This window comes from Solanum tuberosum, unplaced genomic scaffold (genome assembly GCF_000226075.1).
Source record: "Solanum tuberosum cultivar DM 1-3 516 R44 unplaced genomic scaffold, SolTub_3.0 scf00096, whole genome shotgun sequence".
NCBI classification, from domain to species: domain Eukaryota; kingdom Viridiplantae; phylum Streptophyta; class Magnoliopsida; order Solanales; family Solanaceae; genus Solanum; species Solanum tuberosum.
Window position 1 is genome coordinate 1,181,640 of NW_006239025.1, and position 13,704 is coordinate 1,195,343.

At 36.5% G+C, this 13,704-nt stretch overlaps 2 protein-coding genes across 4 annotated transcripts; both read right to left on the reverse strand.

Annotated features, from left to right (window-relative positions):
* Window positions 1-205: 205 nt before the first annotated feature.
* Window positions 206-5,437, reverse strand: LOC102587821 (B-box zinc finger protein 22). 2 transcript variants are annotated; one of them, XM_015309165.1, is made up of 4 exons: window positions 5,014-5,096; window positions 3,411-3,528; window positions 1,885-2,313; window positions 206-845 (listed from the first exon to the last, which is right to left on the reverse strand). In XM_015309165.1, exons 2-4 carry the CDS (start codon window positions 3,507-3,509, stop codon window positions 561-563), a joined length of 813 nt encoding a protein of 270 aa, XP_015164651.1. In that variant the 5' UTR covers window positions 3,510-3,528; window positions 5,014-5,096; the 3' UTR covers window positions 206-560. The 2 variants fall into 2 exon arrangements, with proteins under 2 accessions (XP_015164651.1, XP_006348330.1); XM_006348268.2 differs by lacking the exon at window positions 3,411-3,528 and having other exon boundaries at window positions 5,014-5,437.
* A 2,433-nt stretch (window positions 5,438-7,870) lies between these two features.
* LOC102588143 (NADH kinase) lies at window positions 7,871-12,839 on the reverse strand. Of its 2 annotated transcripts, none has more exons than XM_006348269.2 (5): window positions 12,683-12,839; window positions 10,120-10,374; window positions 9,920-10,000; window positions 8,877-9,028; window positions 7,871-8,787 (listed from the first exon to the last, which is right to left on the reverse strand). In XM_006348269.2, exons 1-5 carry the CDS (start codon window positions 12,773-12,775, stop codon window positions 8,424-8,426), a joined length of 945 nt encoding a protein of 314 aa, XP_006348331.1. In that variant the 5' UTR covers window positions 12,776-12,839; the 3' UTR covers window positions 7,871-8,423. The 2 variants fall into 2 exon arrangements, with proteins under 2 accessions (XP_006348331.1, XP_015164652.1); XM_015309166.1 differs by having other exon boundaries at window positions 10,120-10,399; window positions 12,683-12,827.
* Window positions 12,840-13,704: the final 865 nt, after the last annotated feature.

Below are 13,704 nucleotides of genomic sequence, written 5' to 3' on the forward strand. Positions count from 1 at the left end.
ATGAGCTATTTGATCAGGTAGAATCAATCGGAAACAACCTCTCTACCCCCCAAAAGGTAGGGGTTAGTCTACAAACATGTCACATTCTCCAACCCTTGTGGAATTACACTGGATATATTGTTGTTGTTGTTGTCTGTGATCGGCTAGAATACAAGTAACTACAATGCACAATTCTAATATGCAATTTCGAATCGACTAGAAGAAGTAGTGAAAGGAGGTAAATTAAGATGATACAATGGTCATTTTTCTCTGGTTCCAGTTTACACATTCATTTTCTTGTACAACTTCTGGGAATTGGAGTGGAACTAATACACTTTTGGCATTCTATGTAACTGCAGCAGACAGTGCAGATTACTTACAAAGGAGAAACACAATAATCATTGCTGAAATAACTTCAAATCAAATTTCAACTACCACACACTGTTCTATCTAGACACCTATCACTAACTTTAGTGAAGAGCTTAGGGATCTGAAACACCTATCACTAACATGAGCAAACAGCTTAGGTTTCTGAATCACCTATCACAAACATGAGTGAAAAAGCTTAAAGTAAATGTGCATTAACACTGCCTTCTTCGTTTCAGACGAGTACCAATTGGAGGTTGTTGTTGAAGGCTCGATGAAGGGGAGTAACTAATGTCAGGCACAAACACTGCAGAGTCGAATGGATTCTGGTAAGTTTTGGGCCAGTAAAGTCCAGAGGCCGTAGGTGGGGAAGGAACTTGTGGCACTGCCCAAGATGTGTCTGGCACCTGACCCAAGAACTCATCACCATCTAGTTCTTCATCTTCAATTCTTAAGATTGATGAAGAGTCTGACTCTCCACCAAGTTTGCCATTATCCGCCTGATAGATTTTAATGCAGGAACTAATTTAGAAGCCATTGTACATAATCCCTGTGCAAATTATTGATTATCTAGGTATATCCATGCATTCTACTTATAGCAAAGAGGCAAGCGATAGACTGAATATTTCCATTGGGAAAATGAAACATAGTCATTGCTGTCAAACTCTTGAATAAAATACCTTTGCCAACATGAATCCCCACCTTTGACTAGTCATATCTAGCAAACAAATGGTCGAAAATGTACCTTCATACACTAAGCACCCACAGAAACAATTATGTGACTGACATCAAGGCATATTTTCTGTAGCATGAATGCCCAAAACAAAAGGGCACGATGTAATAGCTAAAGCTGCTCTTTTTTCTCACAACCCTAAGCAAGGTTGTTGATCCAGCCAGCCACATGCTAATAATAATGGTGCGCTTTAGAATGTCTATATTGAACACTAATTGAGACTCGGAATTCGAAGCATTTGAGAGGCCCAAATTTACTTGGTGAAGTGCAAGATAACCAATATGGTAATACTCCAACAATCTTTAGCACCTATGAGTTTGTCATACGAAAGGGAAGGGCAAGTTCATGGCAAAATGTCTGTCCAATCAAATGATTGAATTGGGGCTAACAGTATATGCATAAAGTGGTCATACCAACAGATAATCCAACCATAAACTCATTTTCCATTTCCATGTCTTCAGATGAAGATTATTCTCTAGTTTCTTGTTGGGGAAAATACACGCTTACGTTAAACCCTTAAGTATAGATAAAAGAGCATGCATGCATGCCACACAACTGTGCTGGCAGGAATAGACTCCATCAGGGATTTTTCTCTTTTGGATGATAGTCCAATACAACCAGGTCCAGCTAAGGAGATATCAGAAATACAGATGCAATCCAAGATATTCATGAAAGGTAAGATCTAAACCATACCTCAAATAATCAGTCATCCATTCCATACTTCTGATTAAAATGCATTCCAAGAAATTCATCTAATTTCAATTGTGAAATACTACAAACAACAACAATTACAACTTAAACCGTACCTTATATGATCCATCATCCATGTATCCATAATTTTGATTGAAATCACTCAGACCAATAAATTCATCAAACTGCCATTGCGGCATACTTCCAGCTGCAGAACCTCCAGCAAACGGAGACTTAGTAGGAGCAAAATCCCCAACCCCACTAGCCTGGGTAGGTAATACTTTGTTAAATTGAGCATCCAATGATACTGGGGCATTTCGTTTAGAAAGTGGAGCAGACTCCGGTTCAGAAACCTTCTGAATGGACTGTGACGTCGCTGAGGATGAAATACCACCAGGATCAACAGGTTCAAGTCCTACTTTCACTCCAGTCAGCAAAAATCTTTGGTGAGCTGCAACATGAGGATTAGCTGTGTGAATAGCAATATCACATTTTCGGCAAAGTAATGCCCGATCCTCAAGACAAAAGAAATAGCCAACTGTTTCCTGCATAAATAGAATCCTTTTTATCAATACTTTTCTTAGTATGGCAGTAATAAACTGGAGATAAGACCAATTAAAAAATAAAAAAGAAAAGAAATTGACAGATAAATAAACATGAATTATATACATCTAAAGTCACACTGAAGCACAGAAGAGAAGGGACTTCCATTAGAAGGTAGCAAAATTTCATAAACTTGGGAAATAACTGCTTTGGGTCCACAAAGGGAAAGGAAAATAAAACCTTGGCCATCCAATCAAATCTCCAGAAGAGAAAGATGCAATCACTTTCCCTAAGCCAAGTGGTAACTTATGCTTCATGCGACTGTATGAGTACAACTAATAACCACAATAATGTCTGCAATTACAATAGAATAAAAGGCCAGTAATGTTCGTGATTTGATATCATGAGCACTCCAGATGATTGAGTAAGCATTACAATCTGAACAGGCACATTTAATCCTATGTGATACTAAAAATTTCGACCTCTAACTGAGCTTCTATATGTTTTTTAAAACATGGAGCTGCATCCCCCTTAGAGAAGTGTTTTTTTCTTCTCTTATTTCTTTAAAAATGAAATTATATTTTGAGTGGATCCCCCCTTAGAGCAGAGATGTGGGTTGCAAAAGCTAACAATAGTTTTCTGCCTATGAATATTCATAATTATGAACTGGAGATTGGAGAATAGGTAATGGTTAAAACTCCAGCTTAAGGTTTCTGCTTTATAAGGGGGTAAATGCACCATCACCTCACCTTCTCCCCCATCCCAGGACCTCTTTTTTCTCCCTTTTTCAATAAGGTGAATAACTAAAGGAGACTGGACTCAACCTCAGTATGTGTTTCCTCTTCAGGAAAAAGTGTACACTAGACGATCCTTAACCATGAACCCTTATGTGAACAACAAGTAATCATAATGGGGTGTTCCTTCTTGATATGTGTAATACAGTGGTTCTTCTGATGATCACATGTTTGAACTGAATTCTATCATTACCTCTCGAATTACAGTTTTATTCCTATAACATGGGGCACTCAATAATGCATTTCAGTATATCTTATAAACAGATGTTGAGAAACTTCTAAGCAGAAAAGTACGAATCTATCACCTCTTGCTTCCTTAATCTCTTGCCCAAAAGGACTGCCAAATAAGGGAAACAGGTACCCCATAGTTTAACATTAAGAACCTCTAGATGAGCCCTCCACATACCTTATGCAAACCATATCCTACATTAATTTCCATGAATCAGCAGCTTTCCATGGAACCATAACCAATCAAGAAGGCAGCAGAATATTTAAACTTAGACCTCCATATATCCATACGTGAACAAGATCTGCATATCTTCATAATGCACGCAGGAAGGAATACCCCTAATCTCCTTTCTTTATTTTGTTCTTTCCTTCCTCTTATGTGGGTTTCTTTTTTATTTTCTAAAGGGGAGGGGTGGGAACATCAAGGGAAACAAAGACCAAATATACAATTTCTACTGGAACAACATGATTGAAAGAATTTAGATCTGCACCTTAATATTAACTTTACTTGCATATCTTTCCACAAAACAAAAAAATTAGTTCAGTAGCACTCGAAATTTAAGACATATAAACAGTTGTATCAGGCATGGAGTGGCTAACTGGGTTGTTTAACGTCATTTTTAGAACAAAAAAAAGGCCTGAACAATAAAGGTGGAGTACAATGATCTCGTTGTACAAGAACAAGGGTTATATACAGAATTATGACAACCATAGGGGTATCAAGTTGCAAAGTCACACTACGAAAATTTGGGAGAGGGTGGTAGAGATGAGGTAAGAAGGGCTGTGTCAATATAGGGAGAGGAAGATGGACTTACATATGGTGTTCATTAACCTAGAAGAAACGTACGACAAAGTCCTAAGGAGGTTGTGTGAAGATGTTCGGAGGGTAGATGTGTACCTGTAGCTTACGTTAGGGCGATGAAGGACAGCTACGGTGGAGCCAAGATCTGGGTACAGAAGTGGGAAGAGACTAGGAACACTTTCAAGTCATGATGGGATTGCACCATATATCAAATCTAAGCCCCTTTTTATTTGTCTGGTGATGGATGAACTGATGCAACATATCTGATGGAAGTGCCATGGTATATGCTATTTGCAAATAACATAGTATTGATTGACTAGACACGCAACGGAGTTAACAGTAGGCTGGAGGTTGTAAGACAGACTCTGAAATCTAAAAGGTTCAAGTTGAGTAGGACCTAGACATAGTGCTTATACTGCAAGTTTCCCTTATAAGTATCATTTTTATTACTCCCATACTAGCTTAGTCTATGATTTTATTATTACATATTGCTTCCTTTGCCTCAATCATTGATATTATTTATTCCAACAACTGTTCTTTTCTCCTTTATTTTCTTCACTGTATTTTCATCCACAATATCTCTGCCTTCCCAAGATAAGAGTGAAGCTGCATACACACCACCCACAGACCCCACTTGTGGGATTACACTAAGTAATGTTCCTATTGTTCTATAAACAATAGTATCACCAAAATATCTATCATTAACTTATACTACAAAAAAGTCAAAAATACAACTTTATCCATGTCTAATTGATGCTACTCCAAAACAAATAAAAATAAATACAACTTACGCAGCTGAATCATTTACAATATCAACATAATCCATTCAAAATATACCTAACATTTCAACACTTTACAAGAGGAGTACGATTATATACCTGGCAGATGTCACACATAGGCATAGATGAAGAAGAACCAGACAGAGGGACTCTCTGATGTTTACTAGCAAGCTTATTAGCAGCATGAACCTTCTCATCACACGACCAACACAGCGCCGCCTCATCGGCGCAGCACAAAACGTTCGCCTCCGCAACCTCACAAACGTTACACTGAATCTTCATCACTTCTTCAGCAAATTTTAGCAAGAAGATCTATGGTTAATATTGACAAAAAAGGAAGAAGCAAAAGATCTGGAAGTTGCAAGTGGGTGGGTTTATGCAGTAAATGAACCGAATAACGGTGCCTGGAGTGAGTGGGGAAATGCAATTTTTGATTTTTTAGTATTTGTACTGTTGGCTTTCTCAGAAATTTGGGGGAAAATAAAGAAATGGTTGATTTTGAGAGAACGTGTCGGGTTTACAATGGTGACCCGCTGAGCTGGATGTGGGTACTCTTGACGATTTTATTGATATTTCGTTATATAATCCTATAAAAATATCAAATGGTTCAATAAGAAGACAAGAATAACATCCATTAGAATAATTTATCCTAAAAAGATTTTTTTTTTTTTATAGAAGCCAAAACAAAGATTATAAGTTAGATATTATCTATCTAAAGAGTCAAAATGAAGTACAAAAGTATAATATCAAGGAGTTTTTTTTTCTTTTTTAATGAATCGGAACGAAAAATGATTGAGTTTCAATAGACTTTGCTATTTGCAAGTTCAATCACGTGCTTAAGTTGGTTGCAAGAAAGTTATTCCGATTGATGGAATTTATACCAAAAGATTTGATATGGTAATGATTGGTGTTGAAATAGCAACTTTTTAGATTTTAAAGTATTTACTCAAAATAAAAAGTGTGTGATTCTTTTTACTCATTGGTATAGTCGTATAGGTATCGAATGATTTTGTGCACCAAAATTTGAATAAATGAGAAATCAATACCTAATATTTTTATTTATGAAATTTGAACTTAAGATTTCGTACCCTACTATCAATCCTTAGATACTCTATTATGCAATGATATTATGAATAACAGTAAAAATAATGAGGGGATGGTGTGGAGTAGTTTGTATACTTGTGGGGAGGCCAAGGAATCCCACATATGTATATCATAAATCCACCCTTTCCTATTAAACATTATCCAAAATAATTTAAGAATTTTTATAATGGCAATGAGATTTTGTACATAAGTCTCATTTATCCCTCAATAGGTATGTTTGAACCTGACTTGAAAATTAATTGATTTGGAGTTGAAATTATGTTTGACTATGTAAGGTAAATTTCTTATGTCCTACTAATAAATTGTGCAAGTGGTATGATCTACAAGGTCACATATAATATCTAATGTCCTTGCTAAAATGAAGTTGATTTTGTTTCTGTTTTTCAATCTGTCCGGAGCTTATATTGAATCACCGATTAAATTTAGATCGTGCATTGTAGGGCCCATTCGGAGGTGGCGTTCCTAAAAGAATTTTATTTTATCCATACTTAGGGCTCAAACTCGAGATCTCTGATTAAGGATGAAGCAGTCTCATCACTACACCATAACGGTGAAGTTGATTCTTTGCTAGTGGAAGGCAATAGCTTTGATGAAGCCGACACGCAATTTAGTGTGGGTGCCAACATGAATACCTCGTTACTTTTTTATGTTCAATATCTATCATCCTACTTTTAATGACTTCTCTACTATGGCTTGCGTGTGTTTGTCACAGCCAATGAATTCATATTTTTCAATATTGCAATCACTAAGATCTTCAATGCCATTTGACATTTAAGATCCCCTCCCCACCCACCCCAAATATACACATATTTTTCATCAAGATATACAAAAAGAAGAAAAATATCACAAGTTGTATAAAAAGGAAACTTCATATAGTGTAGGGGACTTATCCCTTGAACAACTTGAGTAATGGGAGAACGACCGTTGAATTTTGTAGTGGTAGAACCTTGTCAACTTTTCTTCTTACGAAATTTCTAGTGAGATTGAAAAAGAAAAGAAGAATGGTATAGTGTGTCTTCAGACCCGTTTGGCCATAGATTTCCCAAGTAAAATTTGGGGGGAAATTTAGCAAATAGTGTTTGTCCATACAATTTGTCATTATTTGGCAAATAACCCAAATACTAGAAAAAACTAGTATTTGGGACAAATCTCATTATTTAGGATCTTTTAGAAATTTAAATTCTACACCAAACTCTTATCTTTTACAAAAACATCCTCTATAATAGTTGTTTGCGTTGTATAACATAATTTTTTACGTAAACATCAAAGTAGTGATGGAATATTTAGTGAATATGAAAGTGATAATATGGTTATTAATGAAAATGATGAACAATCGGCTCAGGATTACAAAGTCATGTGCTTTGTCTACTTAACGATGTATGGAATGATGCTTGTTGCACTCACTCCAAACTACCATATCGTTCCAGTGTCATAGACACTACTTGTTATTTGTTGCAACGAAGAATCCAATTGACTTGTAATACAAACATATATTTAGTTTTGATAGTTTTTAAAACTTATGGGTATAGATCATATTTTCTAAAAAATTTGAAATATGTTTCCCAAATACTATGGTCACACACATGGTGAAATTTCACCCAAATTTTAACGCAAGTAATATTTGCCAAAAATATTTGGTAATCTATGGCCAAACGCTAGCTTCATATGGCAATTGTCATTGTTAATGGACTCGAACTTGAGTGATCTATTCATGATCAGGATGAAGGTGAAAAACCAAATGGGGTCCTTATTTGTAGTATTTCTATCTATTTGGGTGATGTATAATTCTTCTGTTTTACTGTATGAAATTTCCATGAATTAGAACTATAAGAACGTTGCACAAGCTTTTAGGTTCGACCTCAATGGAAAAACAACATTTAATTAGTAAGTTACAGCAAAAAAATCTTAAACCAAATAGAATGCTTGTTTTCTCAAAATATGCCAGTGTCTATGCATTGTATACCTATCTTCAATGCCAGAATTCTCAGAGCAAATTCCCAATCGGGTTTTTCTTTATGTGTATGTAACTAACTTGAAACCTAGATAAACCTCATAACACCTCCTTAAGGAGGACTCAACTCGGACACCTCAATGTTCATACTAAAACAATGTGATAAGTCTATAAGCGTCAACTAGAAACTACCTCTTTTGCATGATTAGAACTGCTTTGAAATGTGATCCACATCTCCTCGTAATAGTGTTTCTGGAGTTGCAAGTCTAGAGAGCAGAATCCTAAGGCACAACCGTCTTCCCTGCAGGCCTTTGAGCTGAGAAATTGTAAAACTGTCATCATCTAGCATTGTGCACTAGTACGAAAAGGTTGCAAGAGTTAAAAGGGAGAATCTGCCAAACCCTTACACCTTCATGTAAGCAAATTTACAAGACTTCAATTCTGTTATGTACTCTCATGATATCAAGTGAGATGGCAAGAAAACTTTCAATTTTGGAGCTTTGGAAGAGAGTTCAATGATATCCCCATGTTGAACAGAGTGAATAAGATGAGAGCCATCGATATAAATCAGCCCTTCTTTGCAATACCATGCAATCTCCATCAACTCCTCAGGCTTCACAGTACCGTTCATCAGGCTATTATAAGCTCCAGGAGAAATGGGTTCTCTCACTATATACTGGAGATCTTGGGACAAAATTGGCATTGCAAATCCACCAGTTGAAAGCATTGCAGCTGTTGACCCAGCAGCTGTTGACACTCTAAGTCCACTTGATCTGCAATGCACCATAGAAGAAGAAGACTGGTCCTCTTTCTTTTTACTGTTAAGAGAAAACATCATTAAGCACCTACCTCAACGCAGCATAGATGGACAGTATGCTTCATATGCTACAACAAATAAAACCTTCACCTGAATGAGAATCGAGACACTGTAGCAGGGCAAGGATGGCAAATTAAAATATCATTTAATGCATAAGTCGGAAGTTGCTTTGAGTTGAGAGTGACTGACATCCTTGAGACTTCAGAAGGTCTAGCATGATTTTCAAGGATATCATCTATAATCTGCAACAAAAGGTTTATTAGTTAAGACCTTGGGCAGCTTCCTAAATCAAGAGTTGTGGCAGCATCATGGTGAAAAAGTTGCGTCCTTATGGGAAAGTGAATATGCTACTGTGAGCATGAAATGATTCATTTTGTTGGGAGTCACCCCTTTAATATACATAACTCCACATGAGAAGAAGCTAACATCACTCCAGCTGAAGCAAGTCAGTATAAACGAGCTAGTTAACCGTTATAATGACAGCCTGATCCCCCTACTAAAACTAAAACATGACCATGATACAACTAGGATATATGTAGGGACATCATTGTGTTGAAGCAGGCTGTTTCACGACTTTGAACCAGGATTTACGCTTTCTGATCCCCATACACATTACTCGGTGGTAGTCTAAAATAAACAAGTTCTTATGCTTTTATAAACAAGATCTTTTGGAAACTTAAAATGCACAAGTAAAAGCTAGAGAACAAAAAACAACTTTATTGCTCTTTTTAAGGGTGAACCATAATCCAGTGTGGGAGAACCATAAAAAAAACTATTAAGGACAAAGTAATTGTACATGACAATAATTCCAGACAGTTTGAACAAATCAGTAGTTCTATTTTTTCCTCAAAATAATAAAATAAAATACACCTCAAGGTTATGGGGCTCGTTGCCACTGGAGCCAAGTCTCACTGGTCATAGAAAGACTAACTAAAACAAACTTTAGGCGCCAGAAAACCAACCATTTCGACTGCACACTAAACTTGTATCAATAACTATAAGCATACACTTGAATTTACTCTGACATACTATTATTCAACAGTATTTTCACACATAAAACTAATCATGAGTAATCATACGAAGTCATTAGTACATTTATGGGAAAACATAAATAATAAGTAACGAAGTCTCACTTGTTCAAAGTTCTTGACAGTTGCCGCACAAAGATATCCTGTACTCCTTGTAGCGTCAAATTCTTCATTGTAATCTTCAACCTAAACCACATAAGAAGTGACAAAGCAACTTGAAATAGAAGTCATCACAGGTAGACTTGAATATGGATTCTGAAGAAGTTGATAGCCACAAAACATAAACAACTGCAAAACGAGCTAACCTCTTCTGCTTGAGTTGGGTCAGAATTTACTCCTAGAACAGGAATGGAATCATCCATAAAATGGCTTGCCTGCAGTAATGTACCATCTCCCCCTATTGTAACTACTAAATCTACATCACGGATCGGCCGACATAGATTAAAACGATAAACAGCTTCCCAATCGACAAACTTTTTCCTCAAAATGTTCTGACAGAAGTTTATAGCCTCCTTGTGAACCAGACATCTACTGTCTAAATATTTTAATACCTGCAATAACTGCAGGAGAAGAAGTCTCATCCTACTGGAGCATCAGAATTTAAGAATAGAGGCATGTGCCAGTCATCAGGGACTTCAAATATTTGCAGAATAACGTGTAAAAGAAAAGAATATCATGTTCAAAATGATTGGACTGCAAATCATCTGCTAGTTATTATGGGTCAATTAGTCTCAGGAGTCGAGAAATGTTCAAAATTCAATAACATATTACCTGGTAAAGACATGATAGCTACCAGAATCAGTCAGATGAATTCATTCAGTTTCTTGAATACTTTAAAGTTTTAATCTCTAGCACATAACTAATTATGCAAGTAGCAATCAACAAAGTACCTCGAAAGTACAACTTTCAAAGGAAAAATAACTAAGGGAGGGGAGAATCCGAGCCGTCAACGATCATGGGTAGTCAAATAGATGCCCCCTTTGTACAAGGACTATTAATTTCTTCTTTTCTGTTTATCCAATGGTTCATGTTAATTCCAGTTCATAGAATTCTATTCTGTTGAACAACATTTTCATGCACACCCAACAATTGAGTGATGGACCCAGGACAGTGGCAAAATCAGAAACTAGCGAAGGACATCCAAACTTTGAAGAAGTAAACAAAAGTTTTTTTCGATGAATGGGTGCATAAAAAAATTCAATTAAACTATGTAATATTTAACTAAAAATTCAAAAACACTTAAATAGAACTTACAATTGTACAGATCACCATCAACATAAAGTCAACAAAAGAATATTTGGTTTTGAAAATGGTAACATGTAGAAGTCAACAAAGAAATTCTACTAGAGAAAGCATAATGCTTCAAATTTCACTAAGCGATACGTAAGAGAATAAGTACAATCTTTCTTTGTCTCAACTAGTTTTCTCGAAAGATCACCAAGTCCTTCTAATGGAGACCTTTTATCAATATATTTTTCTGACATCAACAATATAATTAGCAGGCAGATTCTCAAAGGCAGGGGCAGATATACAGTGGCGGAAGGGTGGCCAATTGAATAGACAACTTCAACTACCACCCTTCAACCGTTGTAGTTCCACCTTTGGACACGGAACACCACAAAGCGGGCAACCCCTGTCAATTGCCTCAACTAGTACTAGTACAGAGGAGTTGGAGATATGGAGACAAACCTAGAATCTAATGGTTTCAGGCACAGCAGGACTAAAACAGAGTACTGGCATACAGATTCAGTGTCTCATCACAGGAGGTGGATGGGGAAGTGAGGATTGATACACAAGCCATCCACAAGAGTGGAAGCTTCAAGTATCTTGGGTCTATAATCCAAGGAAATGGTAGATAAACAAGGATGTCGCACGTCGGATTGTAGCGGGATGGATGAAATAGAGGCTCGCATCCAGTGTCCTATGTGATAAGAATGTTGTCACCGAAACTTAAAGGTAAATTCTATAGAGTGGTTGTTAGACCAACTATGTTTTTTACGGGGTGTAGTGTTGGCCAGTCATGAAGTTGCACCTTCAGAAGATGCAGGTAGCAGAAATGCAGATGCTTAGATGGATGGCCAATCAAGATGATATACGGGGCAAGGTGAGAGTAGCCACGGTGATGGACAAGATGCAGAAAGCTATGTTGAGATGGTTCGTACATGTGAATAACAAAAGCACAGGTACCCTAGTGAGTAGATGCGAGAAGTTGACGGTGATAGGTTTGACTAGATGTAAAGGTAGACCGAGTAAGAATTGGAGAGACGTGATTACACAAGACATTACACATCTTCAGCTCACTGAGGACATAACCCTGGAGATAAGATAGCATAGAAGTCGAGTATTAGGGTAGATGGTTAGTAGGTAGTAGACCATTTAGTGGCAGAGCAGGGTTCTAGCCTGGAGCATCTATTTGTTTCCTTACCAATATGTTATTATCTTACGCTTCAATTTTATTACTGCTATGTGTCTATTACTTTGGTTATCTGTAATATTTGTGTTGTCACTACTTTTCTTTCTTTAATATTATTCATCATACCTTTTTACCATAGCAGCAGCGGGTCTATTAAAAACAGTCTCTCTAATCCACAAAGGTCTAAGTAAGGTTTGCATACACCTCACCTTCCCGAGGCCCCGCTTGTGAAACTACACTGGATATGTTAGTGTTGATATATTAGAGGATAAGTAAAGTGTTTCCTTGTCTCAACTACAGTAGTTTTCTCGAAAGTTCATTCTAATATGTATCATTAACAATATAAATAGCGTGCTGATTCTCAAAGGCAGGGAGGGCGTATTATGCATATAACTGATCATGGCATATCATCAAACACCTAAAATACACAACAATTACAAGTTACTTTAAATTACCTTAGGGTTTCTGAAATGAGAACTGTCATCAAATTGGCGTGATGGTAACACATCGAATGGCTTTAATAACAGCAACAATCGCCTTCTCGCCATTCTCAATTTTTCTCAGTAAAACAGCGGCAGTGTAACGGAGGATTGTGTCTATTCTACAACAAACGGGTCGAACTTGTCGGATCCTACTTCTTGATCCGAATTTAATTAATGGATCATTTAATTGTTTCAGTATTTTCCATGTTTCCGGAATTACCCCGGCAAGAATTTAATTAATGAGTCATTTAATTTAGGGAAAAGGGACAAATATACCCCAAACTATCATAAATGGTATGCAAATACCCTCCATCATACTTTTGAGACATTGGTGCCTCTGTCGTAAAAAAACCAGAGCATATACACCCTTTATACTAATGGACATACACGTGTCATAATCTTATCCACCAACCCGACATTTATTAAATATCAGATCGACGGATAAGATTGTGTCACATGTCCCTATTTAGTCTTCCGTTAGAGTGAAGGGGCATATATGCTCTAGTTTTGGACGGCAGGAGCACCAATGCCCCAAAAGTATGACGGAGGGTATCTGCATGCCATTTACGATAGTTCGAGGGTATATTTATCCTTTTTCCCTTTAATTGAAGAGCTTTTGTGTAATAAATTAAAAATTGGAAGACCATAGATGAAATGCATATTATAGCAAAACAAATATATTTGTTTGTAGTGAAAGTTGAAGGGGTTCATTAAAATCTTATTGGTGAGTTCCTTTTCGAGTCAATTCCCTAAATGGCCACCCAAGTTTAGGAAATTGCCTTGAAATATCATTTATGTTTCATTTAGAATCAAAATATCACTCAACTATCACTATTTTCCTCCAAATATACGTGACACTTCAAAAGCCTCACTCTCTCCCATTGGCATGACATGTCATTAAAGTCTTTTTTTTAATAATAGGCTTAATTAATTTAGCAAATTCATTTAACTAAAATAATGATCTTATTATTTTCTAAAATATATATATACATATT

Bases quoted from the DNA above. Each gene is read 5' to 3' on its own strand.
- LOC102587821 (XM_006348268.2), bottom strand. From the start codon at position 5,196: ATGAAGATTCAGTGTAACGTTTGTGAGGTTGCGGAGGCGAACGTTTTG. The intron at 2,314-5,013 runs GTATATAATCGT...CTATTTATGCAG, and splicing joins CTATGTGTGACATCTGCCAG to GAAACAGTTGGCTATTTCTT. The intron at 846-1,884 runs GTACGGTTTAAG...AAAATCTATCAG, and splicing joins TGGATGATGGATCATATAAG to GCGGATAATGGCAAACTTGG.
- LOC102588143 (XM_006348269.2), bottom strand. From the start codon at position 12,775: ATGGCGAGAAGGCGATTGTTGCTGTTATTAAAGCCATTCGATGTGTTA. The intron at 10,375-12,682 runs GTAATTTAAAGT...CTTCTCCTGCAG, and splicing joins CTCATTTCAGAAACCCTAAG to TTATTGCAGGTATTAAAATA. The intron at 8,788-8,876 runs GTGAAGGTTTTA...TTCTCTTAACAG, and splicing joins GTGTCTCGATTCTCATTCAG to TAAAAAGAAAGAGGACCAGT.